Genomic DNA, 25,103 nt, shown 5'->3' with positions numbered 1-25,103 from the left:
AGGCTCTACGTGCTTCTTGTGGGGGCTCCTCACTGGCATGCAGGTGAGCCAGTGGGTTACAACAGCAATGACAACGCACAGAAATTATGTGCGGGGAGGAATTAATTGGCATAACTAAATTAGGGATTAAAGGGGGGGGGGGGGGGGTAAAAAAGCAACAACACTAGTGTGGTGGTGACGTGTGGCGGAAACAGTAGATTTACAAGCTCACAACATGTCACATGAGCATCATACATGTCATTCATATGTCATGTCATATGAGCTCGTAGATCAGCTATTTTCACACTTAACCCATTAAGACCTGGAACGCATCTGTGTCACTTTAGATTTCTTTGGCTATTCAAAAATCTTGAAAATTGTTTTTTTTCTTCATTTTTTTCAAAAAACTGTTAGGATTTAGAAAACATTTTTAAGAATCGCCTCAGGTCTTAATAGGTTAAACATTGTTTTCTTATTTTCTGTTCTTTGCCCAAACTTGAGACACCAGGTTGAAAGTAACAAGTACACGTAACATTATAAACAACAGCTTTGGTTTATCCATATATGGAGACATGTAGTAGGAAGAAAGATTGACACCTGATCCGTTTGCTCTCAATTCATCTCACTGTCACCATGAACATGCTTGTCGAGGACATGCTCTATCTGCAGTTTCAACTGAAAAAAATAAGTGTGTCAGAAGTAAGTGTCAAGGATTCTATTTGCTTCCAGCCGACTTTCTGCCCTGTGTGCACTTTGTCGACATGCATGCAGTGGGTATACTAGCATCTCACACATAGTATGAGCAGTTTTTTGTGCTTTGCTGAGACCTGCATTATATATTATCATTATAGAGCTTATATTGCCTATTGTGCAAATGGGATAAAGGTGTTTGGTGCTTGGTATTTATATCATGATACAATCATAGCTTGGTCCGAGCATATTATAAGACATTATGCCATTGCATAGTACATTACAACATAACATAATGACAGGCACGGTATAAGAGAGACTTACAAAGTGCAAGGTTGGAGCAAGTGCCAGGAACCTTAGAACTATAACAGTGGTCGAGGAATTATATATTTTTTTCCACAATCATTCTGAGGCCAATTAAGGCCAATGCATGCAAGGGCGGTGATAACTACACATTGACGTCATTCAGAACATATGATGGGTGGTCTCAGAGCTTTACCTCAGAACTCCTGCACCCCTCAGCTGTCCTGACTCTCTGAACTATAGTTCGGAAACCTGTCCGAAACTGTTTTTTTTAGTTGTTGTTGTTTTCTCCTGACATCGGAAGGAGCCTTTTGTCAGTTCTGCTCTGTTCCAAGGCAGAATTGTGTTGTTGGTTGAGTGGTTATCATTTGTGTTTTCTCTCTCTCTCTCTCTCTCTCTCTCTCTCTCTCTCTCTCTCTCTCTCTCTCTCTCTCTCTCTCTCTCTCTCTCTCTCTCTCTCTCTCTCTCTCTCTCTCTCTCTCTACTATCTAGAGAGACAGCATATGACTAACTAGACTCTAGTTAGTCATATGCTGTCTCTCTAGTTACTAGAGAGACAGCATATGACTAACTAGAGAGACAGCATATTACTAACTATAGAGACAGCACATTAATAACTAGAGAGGGGCCCTGCCACTGCTGCTCATTGGAGTGCAAATCCCCTACCTCCCTCCATCATTGTGTCTATGGTGCATGTGATGATGTTGTTTTGCTCTTGTGTGCATGCACTGTATTAAAAGGCACAGGGCAATGGGGGAAAGGCAATGATTCTTAATAAAATGTGTGAATACAAATCAGACCCCCATATCTGTCTAAATTGACAAAAATAATAAAGGAAATTAGAAAAGCCAGTCTATGAAAGTAGTGAAAAAATCATTGGAGAAATTGCAAAGTGTGGTTGTGCGTACAAGTCTTGCGTTGCCTGTGGAATCCGGGGGGAAAACGAGTGTTTCTACGACGTAGTTCAGAAGTGAAGGCACTTTTCCAGCCCTGCCCTCGGCCTGGTGGAGTTGATGACATTAGGGCTGTGGCTACATAAGAGTAGATTCACACATTATCTAGCAGGCTGCAGACCATGCCAACTTTTTCTTCATTAAAGGGTTTTTTGAATGACAAAAGAAGTCCTTGGAGAGTGTGTGAGCGTGCGAAAGTAATACACATTGTACATCACAGTGGAGAAAGGCACTATATAAATGTATTATTTACCATAATACCTTTTGTTCACATTGGAATGGAGGTGCTTTGCTGAGTGCCGATCCATGTCTGTATTTTACACAAAGATTCAATATTTTACACAAGTATACAAGAGTAAAATTCTTGTTTGGTTCCTCAACATTGTTGCATCGCGACAAAATACAAAAACAGCTATAAGCTAAACAATAGACCAATAAACCTGATGTATTTACCTGAAAATAATTGAGGGTCTATTGGTGACAATGACTGTAACCTTCTATGTATTTGGTGGGAATGGGGAGATTGGACTGATTTTGCATTGCTACGCAGTGAGCATGAAACACCAAGTAAGTTGAGCTGCAAGTGTATGTAGATTTGTGAAAGTCAATAGAGGATACATTATCTGTAGAGAATTTCCATGATTTTCATTAAAGGATTGCAATTTAAGCTGTGCAATATGATTTCAGCCATCTAAACCTCCCAGTAAATTACTTGTTTTACACTCTCTAGCTAATGTATTTATGCTCTTTAGTGGCCTTTTTCTACCTTATATTCTCTATATTATTCCATTCAAATCCTGTGGTAAGCCATGGAAGATTTTATACATTTTGCAGCAGATTCAGCCTTTTCAAAAGGTGGCTAACGTTTGCCCATCACATTTTCATTACATTTGCCTGCAATTTGGTGGCTAATCAATTGCTGATGAAGCTTCCTCGGCCTAATAAAAATAACTCACGCTGCTTCAGAGCAGTTGTCACCTAATTTCCGAGTGTGCCACTTTGGTGGGCTATTTGTCCGGCACGTTAAAAGGTTGACACCCAATGAATTTCAACATCTGTCGCGTGTCTGCTGAAATAGGATAAAGATAAATACACCCAAGCAAACATAATGAGCAACTTGGCACAGCTGCCACATTGCTCATTAGGTTTTAGCCGGCTTAGTGGTTTCCACAGGTGTCATGTGAGTTTCATTCAATATAAATGGAGATGCCCGTTTGCTTTGGCTGTCGGTAGGAAATGTTTAGTCCACTGATGTTGAACGGTGTGACTGCTGACTGGGGCTCTGCCTTAATGTGATTAGCATTGGCAGAGCCATGTAGGGACTAGGGTGTTGCTGTCAGTTGAGATGCACACACGGATATTTATGCATGGACAGACACAAGCCCAGATCTTTGAACACAAACATAAACACGCACAGCCACGCACAAGCTTGTATGCATGTTTTTTTTTTCCTCTGTTCTTTTTCGCACGCACACATTTCCTTCTGATGGCAGGTTCATAGTGGACGCGTAAGTGCTGTGAATTGCTGGGCAAACAGAAGCGCAGTCCCCGTGTTGGAGTGTGTTATTTGTATTCCTCGCAATATATATATATATATATATATATATATATATATATATATATATATATATATATATATATATATATATATATATTGTACTGATACAGCCACCAATTACCGTTTATTAACTTGTTTAAGTTTGGTCAACACCAGGATTATATTTGCTGTTCCATGTGTCTCACTTCCTGGTCAGTACTGATAATAATTGACATATTTAAACCTTAATAACACGTTTATTTATTCAGTTTTATGTACTGTTGGATTTTAGACAGTACAATTGGTTAACATGGGCCCCAAAAGGAAACTGGCCGGTGCGCCCTGTGCTTTGCACAACAATTCATAGCACTTTCGTGTCAGGACAGTTCTGAGGGGGTTAGCAGTGGTTTCCTTTTCTTTTTTAACACAGACCTCATGAAGCTGAATAGAGAGAAAGATGAATAGTATAGTCCGCCATGGAAACGGTGAACTTGCAGTCAGCAGGGCCGGTCTCGAATGGGCTGACAATGTCTAGTGCAAGCTTTTGCTTTGGTCCATCGGTGCAGGGGCAGTTCTTGAAGCCTTGTCATTCAGCTGACAGGACATACAGTTGGCAATTACAGACTGTACCAGCGCATCCTTGGATCTTAAGGCACCAATACAAGTTTGAGTCCGGACAATGCATTGGTATATCTGGAGGCATAGAAAATCCCATCCACTAATTTCAAGGAGTTGCTCACCCAGCCCATGCTCCCCTCCTTCAGGGTTTGGGCCAATGGGTTTGATGACATCGTCGTGGTCCCATTAGCATGTGCATTAGTATCCTTCACAAACTTACCTCCACGCACACGCCTGTGAGTCGAGCCCATTGGTCGAGCCTGTTTTGCCTCGTTCATGCCAAACTTGCAGTTGGACAACTTTGTTTCAAAAAACCCTCCCCGGTCCTATAGGGCATTGGTTCTCAAAGTTGGTACACTCTGAGTAACATTAACATTGATTTTACAATATAAATTGGGGTCCCAGAGACAGAAATGCCATTAAATGGTGGTCCGTAGCCTAATGCCTTGAAATTAAAATGGTTGAGAATCACTGCTAGAGCCGTAAAAATCTTCTCTTATGGGGGTCCCTGGCTTATCTTTTCAAATGGGGGTCCGCGGGCTAATAAGTGTAAATTTTGGGGTCCTTGGCACGAAAAAGTTTGAGAACCACTCCTATAGGGCCTGTGGGGAGCTGCCACAAAGGGCCCCTGGTCGGTCCCGAACTCGGTTGGTTCATCTAATAGGCACTTTGTTTCCCACAAAGAAGATGTCATTTGTCTCAAATACAGTATAACACCAGCAGCAGTGAACCCGAACCCGCACGATGTAAAAAGAGGCTGGAGCATCACATCCATTCATGAAGTGCCTATAGTACTGGAATTCTCTGTCCTGAGTGCATTACCAGAGGAATCTCTGTGCGCTACAGGAGTTCTGATAAACATGAGAAGGCAGAAACTGAAGATCCGGTATCTACTATCATCATCTCAATTGTTATGGGAATGTACCTAATTCTATAGTACACATTATTTTCCTCTCTGTGGGTTCAGCATCTTTCAGAATAATCACCTCTCTCACCTCATGTTTTTGACCTGAGTAGTGCCTTTCTGTAGGATTTGCATATCGTTGCTCGGGCAGAAACTTCTGCAAACTTCTCCATAATTGAACTTTTTGTGTTTTTTCGTCAATTCAATTTAATTGAATTAAAATACTTCATCATACTACAGTGTCACACAAAAAGTATCAGATCCACATGCTCGAAACGCACCACGAAGCGACACGTTTTGAGCTTGTAGATCTGCTACTTTTGAATTTGAATCCTGAAAAGTACGTCTTGGACGAGGTTTCCACCCGACAGAGACAATATTTGTTTGTATCAGGTCATTTGAGGATTCACATCTGTAACATTTGCTGTCCTTATGTTCAGAGTTGGGGGCCAAGAGTTTGTTTTTCACTGCATTGTTGGAACGTTTCTGGTCTATTCCACATGATTGCCATTCTGAATGGCCTTATCCAGTGTCAGTTTATCTTTTAGGAGTAAACGTTCATTCACATACTGTACGTATGTGTCCACTGTATGTTTTTTTCCCCACAATTTGGTCTTGTTGCATACCCTACTCTGCATTTCTCAATTCATATATACTGTGAGTATCTCACGTAACGTGGAGACATATTGTGTAATAGTTTCATCATGTCTCTATACAATGGCAATACCTTCTGCACAAAAATACACCCCATCACTTGGATAATGTTGTAGATTATTACAGTGGGCGTGTGCTTTCAAATCATAAAACGGCCTTCTGCATTGATTCCTAAGTAGGGAAATAAAGAATGAATTGGCCACAACTGTTGGTTAACAAGACACAAAACATTAACCGTGTTAAAGTAAAGGTTACATAACTGTGTAACAAACAGTACGGTCCCCCACAGACGTAGCTGCATGCATGAGAGGGCAGTACAACTTGACAAAAGATACATTTAGCAACAAACAATATAAATAAATCAACAATTGTGTCCTGTCAGTGTCAACAACAAAAAGAAGAAAAAAACAAAACAAAAAAACAATGCCAGCCAGATGCCTGCGAATATGGGGTCAAGATTATTTTAACTAAAAACCAGGAAATGATGTGGATCTCGGGGGATACACATAGACAATGTGGATCTTGAACTCGGCTTCAATGTGGATCTCGTAAATCATGTGACCAGTCTGTGAAATCGGTCAGCTATGACGTCGTCGTATATGACGTATCTTTGACACATGATTCCAAATATGGGCAAGGGGTCAGCACGATGACAGCCCTAATGACTTCCTTTATACAATTAAAGGTTAAATATTTTGAATATGAAAGACAAATAGGGCAGGCACTTTTGTGGCCTACTGGCAAGATGCATACAATGTTTGGTGATTATCAGCCCATCAGTTTTGTTGATCTTTTTTTTAATTTTTTTATTATATTGTCGTCTAATTCTGATACCAATCGATGACTAAAATGAACACAACATACAGTAGTCTCTGTCATCTCTGAGTGATATACACGCAAAAGCTCACAGCTGCTGACTGGTACAGTTTATGGTCAAGAAGATCAACTTGCAGCTCCAAAGTACAGACAAGATTGCTGTCCCTAAATGCGTCTGTCAGAGAGGTCTGAAGCCTCATTTTGCGTTCACGCATCACGCATGTCGCATGTACACACACACACACACACACACACACACACACACACACACACACACACACACACACACACACACACACACACACACACACACACACACACACACACCGAGGCACGAAATAGGGGATGGGAAGGGGAAATATATTTGATTATTCATATTTGATTGCCACTGCCTAGAGGATGTGTGCCCCCTGGAGGTTAATGCCCCGGGCTGCAGTCCTGTTATTCCGTGTGTTAATCCAGGCCTGGTAGCTGGTAGGCTATCCTGTTAGCCACAGCAGAATGCAGATTGGTCTAGATGGAGCTTGATATGCTGCCACAAAGTCAGCGGCCTTGCTGATGTTGGACAACCTTTTTTTCCTGTCTTTGCCCAGCATTTGAAGTCTCGCTGGATATAGAAGAGCCAGGGTGTAGGCCGAGGTTGTCGAGTTTGTTTAGCATCACCTTTTTTGCTGTTTTGTTTCGTTGTATTTGTTTTATTTGTTTTATTTGTTCATTCATTCATTCTTTTCATTCATTTGTTTTAATGTATTTATTCATCTTTATCTGTATTTTGTAATAGTTTTGTATTTCTTTTGTAAATTTCACAATTACAATTTTAGCATTTTAGCATTTAGCAGATGCACGTATCCAGAGCAACTTACAAATGCAAGGTCGAAATAAGCAGAGTAAGAATCATTGAATTCATCATTGAGTGCAGTGAGAACAATGTATTGCCTCAAAGAAACTAGGATACCAGATCAACAAAGAACCTAGCATCGGTCTAAACAACATCTAAATAACATTCATAACATTCAACATAAAAAAAAAGGAGTGAGAAGTGCTAGGGGGTGAGGTGGAGTCTGAAGAGTTGAGTCTTCTTCAAACTACGGCGGAACATTGGAAGTGAGTCTGCAATTCTTACTGCAATGGGGACATTATTCCAGTTTGGGAGCCAGAGTGTCATCACCATAGCAGTGATAGGGGAGCTTGTGAGCAGAGATGACAGAGCCAAGAGATTTGGTGTGGATGGACAAAAGGATGGGGCCAGGTACAGACCCCTGGGGGACCTTGGTCAAGAGGATGCGGGGGGTGGGGGGTGGGGGGGGTGAACGCCAGCCTTTCCAAGAAACCTGGTGGGTCTTTGACCAGTCAGGGAGAAGGAGAACCACTTGAGAGCCATCCCAGTGATGCGAAGGTCAGAAAAGGTGTTTCAGGAGAAACTGATGGCATAAGCCGTGTCCAAGGCTGCTGACTGTCTAGTAGACAGGCTGGCAGAGTGGGAGGGGGTCTGGGCAGCATGGAGTGCTTCTGTGACTGTGAGGAGGGCTGTTTCAGTGGAGTGGGCTGGTTTGAAGCCTGACTGGTTGGGACCAACGGGTTATTCTGTGAGATGGAGAGGAAGCTGGTTAGAAACAACACGCTCAAGTGTCCTGGAAAGAAAGGGAAGAAGTGATACCGGTCTGTAGTGCTTGACGTCTGAGGGGTCAGGGGTTTAGCAGCGTGCTTGTTGGCAGCACATTCATTTTATTTGATTTCTGTTGCTGTTGGTAGTCATGGCTGCCAGTTCCCACCGGATGTCATGTGGGAGCCCCGAATGCTCCAGACCGCACTGAATAACGGCTACATTGCATAACATCTTCAGACTGGGACTTAAGTCCAGGATGTACAGGTCATTATCGGGTTTATATATGTACCTGTGTCCTCCAAAGAGGATGATATGATCTCCCACCATGCAGCAGCACATCCTGTACATCCATGAACTCGGGCCTTTCCCCTTGGGCAGAACCTTCTTCCAGGAGAAGGTCTCTGGACTGAATTTCCAGACATCGTTTAAACACCGGTTCAGTTTCTCACCACCAAATATGTACAGCTCTCCATTGTAGGCAAAGGCTGAATGACCTCTGTGTTCTTCTGGAAGAAGCTTGGCAGAAGGCGTGCTCAGCCAGCAGTTGGTCTCTGTGTCAAACACTGTAATCTTGTTGTAGTAGTCCTCTAATTGGTCCCCTTGGCCCCCGAATACGAACATTTTTGTCCCGATGATGGTGGCAGAGTGGCATACTGAAACGGGCGCCGGAGTACCTCTGGTATTAATTAAAGACCAGACCATTGTGGTGATGTACAACTTGTGGATGTCGTTAGTACATCGGTACGTAGTCACCCGGTTGTATCCTCCAAAGATATACATAACCTTCCCCAAGACACAGGCCGAGTGGTCATCACTCGCCTCTGGAACAGTCCCAGAAACCTCAGGCTTGAACCACCTGTGGGTGTCGACATCGAATGCATAAAGCATGTTGCAGTAAGCACTTGTGTATAGATGAATCCCACCCCAGATGTAGATGACATTTTCGATGATCACAGCTGTGTGGCCCCATCGAGTGCAGGGAACCTCAAGGGGGCCTTCTTCTCTTCCAACTGCCACGGGGGTAAAATTCATCCAACGCAAAGACACAGTGTTGAAGATGTGCACACCAATCTGATCTGTGTTGTACACACAGCACCCCCCAAAGGAGTACACCTTGCGCCCCACTGCCACAGCAGCATGGTTGAATATCTGTTGTCCTTTCGTGAGATGCACCGTCCAGCAAAACATTTCACACAGGAACACCAGAATGTTCAAATCGTAACTGTGAAATTCTGCTTTGTAAAAAGGAGAGTTGCTACCACTCTTAATGTTGCATTGGCGCAAATGTCATGCAAAGCTTGTCCAATCCACAGAGCTGATATGTTGGACCGGCCAATCAGGGAAGCTGATGTCTGTTGATCATATTGGACCTGTTGATACCATGTTATGACCAAATCATAAGACAAAACCAACAGACAGAGAGGCAGGCTCCCTGTCTGGTCTGACCCCGTTCGACGCCCCTGCAGCTGACGGGTGAAACCCACTCATATATCAGACCTACTGACACTGATTGTATGACCTACGGTTCAAGAGTTATAGGCCAAAATGTGACGCGGCCTGTTATAGCACCACCATGAGCATGAATTGAAAGAATTGGGATGCCGGTTCTTCCTTGGCCTACAGGGTAGGCCTATGTATGCAAGTTTCATGCCGATCATTCCAGCGGTGCTAGAGTTTCCCTGCTCATTGACATACGGACGGACAGACAGACAGAGAGGAGAAAACATAATCCCTGCTCCTGGCCGTCCCGGCCTGGTGGAGGTAAATCATAGAACATTCAGCAGAGCATGTTTCTCCCAGTATTGTAGTTGAACAGATAGTGTAATGTCCTCTCTGTTTGGTGACACTACTAGGGGTGAGTAATGTTGACTTGCCTTCCCATGCAGCTTCCATAGTTGTTGCGCAAAACGCAGTGCGGCTACTAGTGGGCTGTGTCTGTCACTGGCTGTTAAAATGGAGCAGGAAGAAATACAGTTAATGTCAGCCTAATGTTATATACGTAAATGATTTGCAAGCTAACTGTTCTTGACCTCAGTCATCTAGGATGTGCGGGCAATAATTGGACACCGAATTATATACATTTTCAGAGCAATGTCTGTGCCTTGGAAAGTGGTGTGAATTGCTTTCAATCAATTTTGTGTGACCCCTGGAATCCTAATCAAGTGTAATCTTGGGATACCAAAAGATTCACACCCCTAGACACTGCATGAGCATGTATACTCACACTGCAGCATCCATATATGTGCAAATGACCCACAGATAGCATGTCGAGCAGGGATCGTCAACGTTTTCAGCCCATGGACCCTAGCTGAGAGAGAGATGAACCAGGGACCCCCTCTATATTGTAGTATAAAATTGTATCATTGATTAAACTTTTGTTTTTTTACTTGGTCTGCAAATTCTTCCCTCTACACCTATACCTCTTTGCCAAAAATAGCAGATCTACAAGCTCGCAGCGCGAGGCGTTGTGAGCTTGTAGATCTGCTATTTTTGCCAGAAGTTCTCCCCAGAAGGGATGCTCATGCGAGGGTTCAAGTGGTTAATGTAAAAAATAATATCCCAAAGATTTGGCGGCCCACCTGTAGTAACTCTGAGGAACCCCTAGGGGTCCCGGACCCCCCCTGTTGAAGACCCTTGATGTAGAGGGGCCAATTTAAGATGCATATGAATAACATCAAGATCACTCTCATCCATACACCCATATAGATGCATGCACAGCTGTACATTTACATTGTTGTCCTTGGGCATGCGCTTAACCACTTACACATAGGCCCCCTCCTTTCCCCCCCTACACCAAATCTCTTTGCTGAAAATAAGGGACGCTAGGGTTCATGTGGTTACACACATAGTAGTAAACCAATGGGGCTTGTTTTAATAAAATGATCTGCAAAGTCATTCATATTAAGGTTATACCTTTTCCTCCATTCCGTTTGGTCTGAATAAGCATTTGTAATACTGGTATATTCTTCCATTATCTGTTTGAAGTGAGTCTGAAGTGAATCAGTTTCAACTCAACTCACTTTCAACTGTCTATGGCTTGCAAAAAAAAAAGAAAGAAAACCCTAGCCATGCTCATGAAACTCAATGTAATACAGAAATGACTACTTATTTTGTTCTCTCTCTTTCTCTTTCTCTGTATGATGTCTCAGTGGAGATGAGGTTCACAGGCTTGCATGGTGATGGTGTGTACCTAGGTGTGTTGGTGTACCCTGATTCAACCGTAGCGTGATATCTCCTCCCCCACCGCAGCAAATGATTCCTTTTTTATTGCTCAGAATGAACTCATCTCTACCTCGCTTCCCTGCTTTCCCACAGCCCTAAAGCATTCTCATTACAGGCGAGATTGGAAAACAGTCTCCCTCACCTTCTGACTATCTCTCACCCTGACCATCTGTGTCTAACTCATCTACATGTGCCATCTCTTTCAGTGTGCCATCCACCACCAGCCTTTTTTTTTTTTCTCTGTCCGCCTTGCTTCAGTTTATAAATCTATCTACGGTATATGATATTGTCACAGTCGGGGGAAAACCTTGTATGTCCAAAACTGTTACTTTTCAGGAAGTGAAAAAAAGAAATAAATACATGTGTTCAAATATAGTTTTATTTCAATCAATGTGTCGCATCACGACTCATTGTGAGTTTTTAGATTGGCCATAACCCATTAAGACATGAGGCCAATTCTACAAAATGTCTTCTAAATCAAATTTTTTGTTTGTTTTACTATGTCAGTGGTTCTCAAACTTTTTCATGTCAAAGATTTTCACAAATGTTCACGATTTTTCAAAAATAGCAGATCTACAAGTTCACCGAGTGCTTGTATATTTGCTATTTTTGTATAGCCAAAGTGTAAAATAATGCATGGAGAGAATATGGAGATACAAGCTTTCTGCATGCCAGCGTCAATATTTTGCTTTTTTTTATTGTCACCTCAACCTCACTCTTTTCTTTCTTCACTGTTTTATTTCCCCCTCCCTTTTCTCACTCCATACTGTACATCCTTTTCATTCACTCTCTCATAACCTTTTTTTGCTCTCTCACATTCAAAGTTTTGTACTATTCCTCTGCATGGAGAAAACACATCTTTTATCAAATGTCAATTAAAACGGCAAACAATACATTCTGGTAGTGGTAAGGTCAAGGTATTTAGCATTTTATTGCAGTATGCCTTCTCTTATTTTTCGTTTTATTTTAATGTGTTATTATAATCTATTATGACTTATATTAATACTCTTAGTCTTAACCCATTTAGACCTGAGGCCACCTGAGGCCAGGTCAAAAAATAGCAGATCTACAAGCTCATAGCGTGGCACTCGGTGCCGCGCTATGAGCTTGTATATATGCTATTTTTGAATAGCCAAAGAAATCTAAAATGACACGGATGCGTTCCAGGTCTAAATGAGTTAATGTTATGTAAAGCACTTTGAATCGCCATGTTTGAAACGTGCTATACAAATAAACTTGCCTTGCTTTTGACTTGAACAAAATGTCAGTATAAAGAATCCAACCTTTTTATGCAGCTTCCTCGGCTGCATCTCTTTGCATATTGATTCACTGAGACCCTTAATGAGATGAGAGGTTGAACTTGCATTTATGTTGGTGGTGGGTGTATGTATTTTTTTTTTGCAAAAAAAAACAACCATTAGCCTCGAGGTGAATTCTTAAAGGTAACAAGCGTCACCGCTCTCTCATCACTCTTTAGATCTCATTATCGATGCATCGTTCACAGGTGAGAAAACAACGACGACAACAACACGTCTCCAGCTCCAGATTTAAAGGCGTTGATTGAAAGAAAGTCGACCGCAATTAGAATATTTAAATCATTTCATCTTCAATTATACTGTAGCTGGAGATGCTTCCTTTAACCCATTAAAGCCCGGGAACGCATCTGTGTCATTTTAAGATTTCTCTGGCTATTCAAAAATAGCAGATATACAAGCTCATAGCGCGGCACCGAGTGCCGCGCTATGAGCTTGTAGATCTGCTATTTTTGAAAAATCATGAAAATGTGTTCAAATCTTTAAATATGTATTTTTTAAAGCAAACATTTGTAAAATATTTTGTTCCAGGGACCCCCAGAAGCAAATATTTGAGTTACAAATGTTCGCTTTAAAAAATATATATTCAAAGATTTGCACAAAAATGTTCACGATAAAAAATAAAAATATTGCCATATAAATCTTGACACGGATGCGTTCCCACTTCCCGGTCTTAATGGATTAAACATTTTGATATGAAACGCCTCTGTAGTTATTGTGAAGTGCATGCAGTGTTTCAGCGAGAAAAACAGATGGAGGGGGAAGCGATATCAAAAAGAAGGTGTGAGAGAAGGAACGTGTGAGACACTCCCTACAGGATGGCGAGGAACTGGAGAGAGCGAGATAGGCAGGCAGGCGCCGGTAATGAAAAACTTTTACTGCTGACACAGTTGGAGTTTAGCCCTATAGTGCTTTGGGAGTTGATGCTTTTATATGGAGGCTTGGTGTTGGACACTGAGGCTGCCCTTCAGAGTGGAAGGAGGCACAAGTGAGAGAGACAGACGCGGAGATGTACCGAGAGAACGACAGAGGGTGAAAGAGATGGATAATTATAGGCAGATGGAGAAAGCGGGCGGAATTGACTTCCGACTTCACACGCCTTCTATTTGGCCTCTAAAGCCTGTTTTTATACTTGGTTTGCGCTTCGTGCCATGCGATGGAAATAGCCAATCTACAAGTTCACAACATGCTGCACTCTGCGACTTGTTGTGAGTTTGTAGATTTTTGGGTCACCGGCGCGCAACTAACTTTAAATGAGGCGTAAAGATTCTGTGTGTGTGTGTGTGTGTGTGTGTGCTACTAAATGAGTTCACACAGTCCTAGATTTCACACTCATTAGGCACAAGTGATCTCATTTTTTGACCTCAGTCACATTTTGTCATGTTCATGTACAGCCCTCAAAATGACACCAAAGGATGTCCGTGTCTCCCATGGTCCCTTTATCCCCCATAGACACTCTTGAGTGGTTCTCAAAGTGGGGTACGGGGACCCCCAGGGGTCCTTGGGGGGGTACCAGGGGGTCCCCAGCAAAAGTAATTAACGTAGCATAACAATCATTTTAACCACATTATCCATTTATACGTTGGCTACCGGTATTCAAAAATAACAGATGTACATCTGCTATTTTTGAAAATCTCTGAAAAATATCGAAAATGTTTGGAATATTTTTTAATGATTTTGATGATTTTTTTACATAAATCTTCTCTTCTTGGAGTCCCTGGCACAGAACCTTTTCAGTTGGGGGGGTCCGCGGTCAAATATATATACATTTGGGGGGTCCTTGACATGAAAAAGTTTGAGAACCACTGCTCTACACATCCATATACAGTAGTACACCTAAATTAATTTCTCAGCATTTCTCTTTCTCACACCCCCCCCCCCCCCTACTTTCTAACTCGTTTGATCTGTTGGCCGCTAGTGGTATTTTTCCTGTCGTTTCAAAGCCTCTGGAGCTCAATTTGCAAATCAAACTGGAACATGTCCCCTGTGTGTGTGTGTGTGTGTGTGTGTGTGTGTGTGTGTGTGTGTGTGTGTGTGTGTGGGGGGGGGGGCATGGGAGAGAGAGAGCAAGCTAAAGAAAGAGAAGGCTCCTCTTTTCCAACCTTGCCATTAAAGCATGAAAACATGCACCCCTGCGACATGTACAGTAGTGTGGCTCTAAACTGTGAAATGCCACTGGAAACGAAATGCCATGTAAACTAATCCTATCTACAGTATAACCTTTCCGGATGTCAAAAACGTATTATGCCATAAAGTACATGTGTTCCTGTTTGTCTATAACCCGGAGTCCTTATTTAACAACATGCGGCATAACAACAGATTTATTTGTAAATCATACTTTCAATTTGTTTTAAACAAAGAGTGTCGATAAGGCCCTCGTTCTTGTCCACCACGGTGGAGACTGGGGTTTGAATAATCCGTTGTGAATCCGGCTTCACACAATTGGCGTGTTCAGAGGAGGGAAGTCGGGTGGGGACGGGGATCTTTGTCGCAGTGGTGGAAAAAATACTCACATTTACAAGTAAAAGTATCAATACTGTGATGTAGAAATAGTCTGTTTCAAGTAAAAGTCCGTAATTCAAAATGTACTTGAGTAAAGTACCAAAGTATTGTTATCATAATGTACTTAAAATACCAAAAGTAGAAAGTAGTCATTATGCAAAATGTCCCATTTCACAAGTTTTCAAATGTATAAACATCATTTGAAAATGGCAGATCTACAAGCTGGATGGGTGGATGCAGACAGACCACATGTGATATGTGCAATCTCCTTTGTAAACTATTAAGAAAAGACAAGTAAAAGTAAAATTGTAAATTACTTTCTTTTTTGTATTTGCTTGAATACAATTTAGGTGTACTGAGAAAGTAAATGTATCGCAGTGTGCATAAAATGGTGTATATTGCTTTACTAGTAGATAATTAGGAACATCCTGCTCATGAGATCATACAATATTGTATCTGGGGAGCAATGGCGCCTGACGCTGAGTCACTGACTTCCCAAAGATGTTGCTTGTCTAGTGATCCACTGATCATATGCACACATCTGTCATGTTGCCCTCAGGAGAGTAATGATGCATAGAGTAAAATAGCCAATGTGAGTGAATATGGTCAAATATGGACACATTAGCTCACTCTTTCCCCCTGCACCGCACATTTGTTGCTGATAAATCTCTTTGGCAAAACACCTACGTTCCTAACTTTTTGAAAAACGTCCGCACATTTTTTTTTATTATATTGCTATATATCGTCTCTGTTGGGTGGAAACCTCATATGTCCAAAACTGTTACTTTTCAGGATTCAAAAGCGACAAAAGTAGCAGATCTACAAGCACAATCCACAAGCACGATCCACAAGCTCGAAACGTGGCGCGAAGCGACGCGTTTCCAGCTTGCTGATCTGCTACTTTTGATGCTTTTGTGTGACGCTGTAGTATGATCAAGCATTAATTCACGAAAAAACACAAAAAGTTAGAATAAGACATAAGAGGTTTCTGCCCGACAGCAAATATATAGCAACGACTTAAATGATACTGAGGCGTTCCCAGCTTGAAAGGTAGAACAACGTATCTGGGTGTTAACAGGTCTAAATGGGTTAAAGGACGAAAAAGAAGATATTTATATAATTGTTCCTCACTAACGCTCATTATAATCTGGTACCATTTCTGTCTACTCGGCCTGTGTCTCAGAGGAGGGCCGTGGACAGTTCATAAATTCCCCTACCCGTGACACATTCTTTTCAAAAGGTTTCCAAAAATCTTTGAAAATAGCAGATCTACAAACTTACTTTTGCAAGACACTGTCATACGACCTATATAATAGGCATTCATTTGTGAGGAAACATGAAAACATGGAATACGGAGATACAAGGTTTCTGCACAACGGCAACGATATGGTAGTCTACTTTCTCCCCGGGCCAACAGTGAGGGAGTTGGCAGCAACAGTGTCCACACACAGTACACATGGGGGAATTGGCATCGACTAAATTGGGGAGAAAATGAAAAATAACAAAACCATTATTAGTTAGAAAAATTCCTTTTTGCCCCCGAAAACTCACATCCTCTCTATAAATAGTAGAAATTGGTTTGGAATAAGTGTTCTTTCCGTCTCTCTCCCTAGACTGCGGTCATCATTTCTTGGCAAATGCCAAGCGATCCTTGATGAAATACCCCCGTTTATTGACTTCATGAATATTACAACCCATAACTTGTGTGAGAGATTTGTCTGGGCCGTAAAGATTTGACTCGTAGTTAAAAGTTCTGTCTGTGTGTGGCGAGAGAAAAGTGCACGCTGAAAGTTTTGAGTCGTTCTTTTGGTCTGGTGCACTTAAACAGGCTTGGGAGTCTGCCTCTATTTGGAGTGGAGCAGAGGCAATGTGCTGTAAAATTGGTTATGAATTTATGCATCATGTTAGAACATGCCCAGATAAGTGGTGCATTGGACACGGACACACACACACACACACACACACACGCACACGCACACGCACACTAGGGCATTCACAGAATATTCGAATATTCGAATATTCGAATATCAAACCGACTATTCGACTATCAAACCACTATTCGACTATTCGAAAAAAAAAAAAAAGAAAAAAAAGCATTTTTTTTTTTTTTTTTTTTAAGATTTTTTTTTTTTAGTGGCTTTTCTAGAGCAGACATGCAGCTGTGAGCTCTGGTGTGACGTCAACTCGCATTCCTTGAGTCGAGTCATCAATGCAATTGAAAAAAAAAAAAAAAAAAAAAAAAACTTTTTTAATTTTTTTTAATTTTTTAATTTTTTATAATCAAATCGAATAATCGAATATTCGAATACTTTTGGGTCGAATAATTCGAATACCATAAATCACTATTCGTTAATGCCCTAACGCACACGCACACACACACACACCAGTTCATATTTATAATGACTGTTTACCATTTATTTATTTTGTATTTATTTATTTAAATTCTAATTATTACTATTATTATTATCAATGCATTCATTGATGTGTTTATGTATGTATGTACATCCCATGCATGATACAGATCATTGGTATTCAGCATTAGTAATACTTCTTTCATGTGTGTGCGTGTGTGCGTGTGCATGCATGTGTGCGTGTGCGCGCGTGTGCGTGTGTACGTTTGTGCGCCAGTGTGCGCCCGAGTGCGAGCGTGTGTGTGTGTGTGTGTGTGTGTGCGTGCGTGCGTGTGTGGCCACGCCATGGCCAGCCTGCTGTCTTCAACCACTGCATTTCATCATGCAGCTGATGTCCGCTCTGTCAGCTGTCCTCCCTGCTTAGTACGCTCCCTTTCAAGTGCAAACGCTTCATAACATACCTTGAAGTGTGTGCCTCACACACACACACACACACACACACCCACACACACAGGACATCAGGCAAACAATCTCCAAACTCAATCCAAGTTCAAATACTGGACTGCCAGCCAGGTATTTCACAGATTTGGACATCTAAGGGCCTCAATCAACTTCTGTCACATTATGGTAATTTTGTTTTGCACAAACCTAATCAAAACCAAGCCACGGAGTTGGGTAAAAGCTTTACTCTCTCTCTCTCTCTCTCTCTCTCTCTCTCTCTCTCTCTCTCTCTCTCTCTCTCTCTCTCTCTCTCGGTTCTTAAAATAATGTGCCTGTGTGGTCCTGGCATTGTGTGCAGAGAGACTAATGCCATGCCAAATGTTTTTCCATATTGAAATTGTTGCGTGGTTTTCTCAAGGTATCATTAGAGTTTGAATGAGTATTGTAACTGAGTGTAAGTACTGTAACTGAATTCGAGGGAGAGAGTGCACAGTAGAAGGATTTGAGGTGAGTGCGTCAGCATTGATGCAAGCCACTGCTCCTGAAAGCATCTACAAATGGAACCTATGAAACGCAGAAAAAGTAGTAAACACACTGTAATGTATTTTCATGTTGGTTTGCATTTGGAGAGGCATAGAAAGTGTATGAGAAGGAAAATAAGGCTTGTTTGACAAAAAGGCATTTGTTTATACATACTATGTAGAGTTGTCACTTTGTGTGTAAGGTCAACAGCTACTGAATAAAATCAAATTTGAGCCGGTCAGAAAAACACAACAGTTCATGGCAACTGGTGTGCAAAAAAACAACGTTTACTGAAATAAGATATGCTCTGCTGAATGATTTGGCATATTAGTGTACAGGTTAATGTGGTGGCTGTTAAGATGTGATAAGATGCCACTGTATGAATGCAAAAAGGGCGTTGATGTTTGTTGAATATACATTTTACGATTTAACACTACTAGCAGGGTTATTGGACAGTGTAAAAATCGTTATATGTTCTAGCCATATTACTTATACTGTGGATAGTTGTCATATTTCAGGCTCTTGGATTCTCTTGAATATTGGACAGCGCAAAAATCGTTCGGTTTTCTAGCCATATAACTTCTACTGTGGATAGTTGTAATATTTCAGGCTTTTGGATTCTCTTGACAGTGTAGAGAATTTCAATATGTTAACATACAGTACAGCACCCCTTTGCTGACTATTTTGTCAAGGCTTATACAATGACGTTGCTAAGAGATACCAGGCTAGGATGAATTTGCCCTCCACACATAATTCCATGGGAAATGTTACATTCATACTGCCTTTGAACAGTCCTTGTAATGCCTGGTTAATGCCTGGTTACATATTTCCCAGCACTTTTGTAAAATGGAAGTGTTTCGTCTCTCTATAGTGCCATTTAAAGGTTCTAAGTGAAACAAGGACAAAGCTAGGTCAAAATAAATCTTTTGAGCTTTAGATTCATGAATTATTGTTAACTGTGTGTCTAGCTGTCTGCCTTTCTGTCGACAGCAGTAGTTTTCAAACTTTTTGTGCCCAAGGCACACCAAGGGGCAAAGTCAAGTCAAATCTCAAGGTATCCCTGTATTTATAGTCATGCAAAATAGCCTCTATAGCAAGTCCCTCTTATCAATCTGTAAAAAAAGAAAGAAAACAATGTCTGAAATAAGGACACCAGGTTGAAAGTGGTTAAAATATATATTTTTTATGGTATAGAATTTTCCCCTGTGTTGAGAAATGAGCACACACAAAATACTGACATAAATTAATGGATAATTCATCACTGTTTTAGTTGTATACATATTACAATAATAATGTGGGTTGTCACAAAATCCCTAGGCAGACCTGGACTTGTCTCTTGCTTTGTGATTTGTCTGATTACCGTGCGTGGGCGTGTGTGTGTGTGTGTGTGTGTGTGTGTGTGTGTGTGTGTGTGTGTTTTTGTGCGTGCGTGCGTGTGTGCGTGCGTGCGTGTGAGCACGCGTGTGAGCGTGCATCTGGTCTGTCCCATTGACTGCGTGTGTGCGTCAGTTGTTCTGTCTGCCTGTCCATTTGTTTGTGTGTCCCCAAAATGCGAGTCTGCCTGATAGCTAGTTTGTCTCTTTCTCTGTCTGTATCTGTCTATTTGGCTCTCTTTGCTGTTTCTTGTCCACCTTTATCTGTGTCCTCAGTCTGTTCCCCTGTACTTATTGCTTTGTTTCCACAGTCCTGTTTCGTCCCACTCTGTCATGCCTCCAGCCAGACCAATACTTTTGTCCTGTCTACTTCTGGCCTGTCCTGCCCTGTCCCGCCCTGTCCCAATCAGTCCATTACTTCTGTCCTGGCCTACAGCAAGTCCAGAACTTTTGTCCTGGCTCTGTCCTGTGCCCTCCCAGCCAGACCATTACTTTTGTTCTGTCTGTTTATGTCCTTTTCTGCCTCCGGCAAATAACTTTTGTCCTGTTTCTGTCCTGGCCTGGCCTGTCCCGCCGAGTCTTGTCTAGTGCCTATCTCACAGAACAGGTCCTGTCTGTCTCTCTGTTATCGTTCAGTCTGCCTGTGTTTTAGGGTGGAATTTATCTTAACTGAACTGAACCAAGTTTATGGAACTGAACCGGCCCAAACTGAACTGGGTTGGACTAAGCTAGAGTGGACTCTTGTGCTGTTTTTAGACTGAAGTGAACCGAATTGAACTGGGCTTGGATGGATTACTGGACTAGATCTGACCAACGTCTGTGAGGCTACAGGATATCTTGGGTTTCTTTAAGAATCAAGAAGATGGTCAGGCCATTTCTTCCTCAATTTTCACAGATCCTTGTGAAAATGAAATGGTTTCTCCACCCTGCATAACGTGTTCATCTCTTTACATTACTGCTTTGAAGGACTCATTACTTTAAAGATTTGTACCGTAACACCAACGTACTCATTTTTGTATTCACACCTTAAATGTGTTCTTCTTGTCTCTCTGTGGCAGTGTCTGGGGGAGTTTTCGGTCGGCAAGGCGATTCAGGGTCAGAGCCCGATGACGACAACCAAATGAAGTTCTACACAGAGCAGCACCGGGGGCGCCGACGCAGCAAAGGTGAGAGGAAACGCAGACGGATGGATGTGGGTATTTATTTTTTCGCAGAGGTGTCCCACTTGCTCACTGCACACTTGTCAGTAATGCAAGGGAAGTGGTGGGGAACAACACATATACAGTAAAAATAGAGAAGACAGAAACTTTAAATATCATCCTATCCATACTGTGAAATTCAATTAAATTTGCCCTGGAGCAACCTCTGTCGAGTCAAAACAAAAGGAGACCCCTGCCAGTTCACCTGTGGTTGAACCTTGAGAGCGCTGTAAGGAAAAACACAAACTAAATTGGCCTCAAAGCAGACAAAAAAAATCACTTTGAAAAATACAGTCCTAGGCTAAACTCACTGTTTTGACAGTAGAGGGATATTGAAAAACACCAAGCAACTTCTGAGGGGACTATGGGAGAGGGATCTGCAGTTGCTGGGAGAAATGAGACCAGCAGTGATGGAAAGTAACTAAGTACATTTACTCAAGTGCTATACGTAAGTACAACTTTGAGGTACTTTTACTTTACTCCAGTGAACTCCGCTACAATTATCTGACAGCTTTAGTTTATTGAATTAATAGATAACCTTTTGTACATTTACTCAAGTAAAATTCCCAAATACAGGCCTACTACTTGCATATTGCGGTATTGCAAAGTAAAAAAATGAGAGTAACCCACTAGCTCCACCACTGGAGACCAAATATGTCCTGATTTGTCAGCATCTAGCTGGAAGCAGGAAGGATTTGTGCACATCCCCGGTGTGGTTTTAAGTGCGGTACCATGGCACAGCTCAGTGACTCTCTGAGCAGATATATGAGCTGATGTAAATGGAAGCTGCATGGTGATAAGTAAAGCCAAGTCAAATAATAACCGTAATGGGAAACATGATTTGGCCCTGCCACATGACAAAGTGATATGTGATAGGGAGTGCACTTCCTCTTTGCGTGTGTGTGTGTGTGTGTGTGTGTGTGTGTGTGTGTGTGTGTGTGTGTGTGTGTGTGTGTGTGTGTGTGTGTGTGTGTGTGTGTGTGTGTGTGTGTGTGTGTGTGTGTGTGTGTGTGTGTGTGTGTGTGTGTGTGTGTGTGTGTGTGTGACGTGTCAGTGTGTGTGTGACGTGTCAGTGTCAGCATGTGCTTGTCGGTGTTCATTAGTGCATCCATACTGTACATACAGTTTGTTTGTGTTTGAATGAACAGTCACATGTACAGTAATACTCGGACACGATGACAAAACCACTGTACAAACGTAATGATATGTTTGTGTCCAAAGTATTTGTGAATACTTCGGATTTTCTCTCTCTCTCGCTCTCTCGCTCTCTCTCTCTCTCTCTCTCTCTCTCTCTCTCTCTCTCTCTGTGTGTGAGAGGGAGAGCTGACAGTGTAATAGTCTTACAGTGAATTCCTTTTAAAAGGACACTGTTGGCATGCATTAGCTGCTCCCTGTGGCCACGCAACTGTGAAAGATGTAGCATGGCATGAGTATGACAACTATGTCAAGGTTAAGGCCGACGACTGTAAAATGATTGGTCTTCCTTCAGGGAGATGGGAGATAAAAAGAGCCACAGAGTTGAACATAACACATTTGTAGATACTATATAGTTGTATGCAATTTTAACGTTGCCCACTGGTCAATTATTATACATCTTTATTTTGTTAAAGTGCATGCGGTTCTTCCCTTCACTGTGTATTCATGTATGCATGTTCACATAAGCATGTGTATGGCCACAAATATGTGTCCTCATGGGTGTGCATGCATGCTCTTGTCTACGGAGCCCGAAGTGACATTAGAAGGTTCACCAACTTGTTTTTTTTCCCTGCACCCTTGAACATAAACACAGCCCTGAAAAAAACGGAAAAAAAAACGCGTACTATGTTATTTTCCAACCCAGAAAATATAAACCAACAGCTTTTCAAAAATAAACCTACCCCTAAAAATAATCTACCTACTGTACTAATGTCCCTTTCAGGGGCTCCGTAATTGTCCACTCTGTGGGCTTTTGCAGTAATTGAAGGCCTGCTTACAAGTGTAATCACACGTGCAAACACTGATGGGATTTAGGCTAGTTTGATTTGGCAGTATTGCTATGCACAACATGCTATTTTACCCATCATAATGACATTGTATTTTACAGACGTTTGGGGGAGATGTCCTATTTGTCTGTGAGATTTTGCCCTTTTGATACTTGATTATGATTATAATGCTTCATCTTAATTCTGCCAAATGACCTATATTCTGTCATTTGCGGTTTGAAAACCAAGTAACTACACTCAATGTTTGTCTGCAATAGTTTCAGAGGGCTCTGTCTGCAGTTGTGAAACAGGGAGTTTACTTTGTACTATGGTAATGTGGTTTTAGAATAATTTCTGCAAATATTCAAATGTCAGTTGCCTAAAACCATTTCCTCTGCACATTTCTTTCCCTATGTCTTGCTATATTTTATGTTTAAACACTCTTGGGGTCGTCTTGTATCACCGTGTGTCCTCTGTGATCAGTCCTGTCTGCTGATTCTCATCTTTCTACCTTGTGTTCTCTCTTTATCTTGTTGACTTTTCCTTACACCACTGTATAATGTCCAGTTTGACAGCGTCCAAGCACTCTTGCACACCCCATAGCCTACATGTCTACACTCAAAAACCAACCACTGTGTACAGTACACCATTGGTTCTCAAAACCCCCAGGGGTCCTTGAGGGGATTTCAGGGGTCCCCAGCTAAAGTAGTTAATGTAGTAGCATCACAATAATTTTACCCACTTTATCCATTTATACCATTGGCCATTCAAAAATAGCAGATATACAAGCTCAGAGCGCGTCACTTCGTGCTGTGCTGTGAGCTTGTACATCTGCAATTTCACTTTTATTTAGAAAAATATTGTAATTTTTGGGGAAAATGTTTAATAATAAAAAATAAAGATTTTTAACAAATCTTCTCTCCTGGGAGTCCCTGACACAAATCATTTTCAGATGGGGCTCCGCGGCCAAATACCTATCATTTTGGGGGTCCTTGGCACGAAGAAGGTTTGAGCCACTGCCACCACTGCAGTACACACACAGCATGCCGAGAGTGCAGTATACAGAGCGGCTCATACAGGGGGTGGAGCCGCTGTCTGGGCCAAGGTTCCCCGGTTCAATAACTTAGTTCCTCTTGGCATTGTGTCGAAGTCAAGTGTCCTTGAGCACTAACTAACTGCTCCCGACCGAGCAGGTCGGCTCCTTGTGTGTGTGTGTGTGCGTGTGTGTGTGTGTGTGTGTGTGGGTGCGCGTGTGTGTGTGCGCGTGTATGCGTGCGTGTGCGTGTGTGCGTGCGTGTGCGTGCCTGTGTGGGTGCCAGGGTAAAGCACATTGCAAATTGCTTTGGATAAACTCTCCAGTCTATGAATAGAAATATACCGCACACTAATTAAAACGGGACTAAGATATGTTTACCTAGGTTATTCATTAAACCTGCTGGCAGAATTAGATAACATTACCTAAGACGTTATGAAACACATTGTAGGAGGGGTTGTAGATGTGAAAGTAGCATTGAATTGTCCCTCCATGCAGTCCCTACTCCCTACTATTTGAAAAATGAAAGAAAAATGAAACTGCTGAATTCACACCTCAAAATTGGTAGATAGACTGACAAGAGTGACAGCAGTGACCAATCAGCGGTGTCTCCTTATCATCTGTAGCTAGTCCATACATATTGTGTATTACATTCACCCATTCGCACACACTTTCACACACCGATGACGGAGGAAACCAATGCAAGGCACCAACCTGCTCATCGCAGTTGGGGGTTCAGTAGTCTGGGAGACTTCACCTCAGAGCCTGGACAGCAGGGCCGCGGCCACTGCGTTCTTATTCAAATCAACAGCCAATGAAGAAAAGGGGGCGGGATCCACATGCAGTGGGTGTTGCATGTAAATAGGAGCGACGGGAAGCAATTTCTCCTTGAGAAATTGCGACCGCCATTGTTGTGTACTGCTGTTTGCCTTTCGTCGGACTGTTTATACGAGTTGCACAGCTCTCAGACCGGTAAGAGGCGTGTCCGCTCAGATTCTGAGCGTAAGTTACATCCTGCCCACAAATTCCAGGGCTCTGGCCCAGAAGTTTCCTCGCCCCTCCCGTTTGTATGCGAGAGCTGGCGAAAACTTCTGGGAACTCAGATTAGGGGTTCAGTGTCTTGCTC

The 25,103-nt window shown here is 42.1% G+C and overlaps 1 protein-coding gene across 1 annotated transcript in view; it reads left to right on the top strand.

Annotated features, from left to right (window-relative positions):
* astn2 (astrotactin 2) overlaps positions 1–25,103 on the top strand; it is a gene marked incomplete at both ends in the record, with an annotated part of 625,858 nt that overhangs the window by 221,012 nt on the left and 379,743 nt on the right. The window contains one exon of the mRNA XM_080420257.1: positions 20,843–20,950. Coding sequence (XP_080276383.1) covers positions 20,843–20,950 — 108 coding nt within the window. The remainder of the gene's footprint in view (positions 1–20,842; positions 20,951–25,103) is intronic.

The sequence above is a fragment of the Gymnoscopelus braueri genome, assembly GCF_963280865.1.
Source record: "Gymnoscopelus braueri genome assembly, chromosome: 22".
NCBI lineage: Eukaryota > Metazoa > Chordata > Actinopteri > Myctophiformes > Myctophidae > Gymnoscopelus > Gymnoscopelus braueri.
This window is presented reverse-complemented; position numbering and strand designations above follow the sequence as displayed.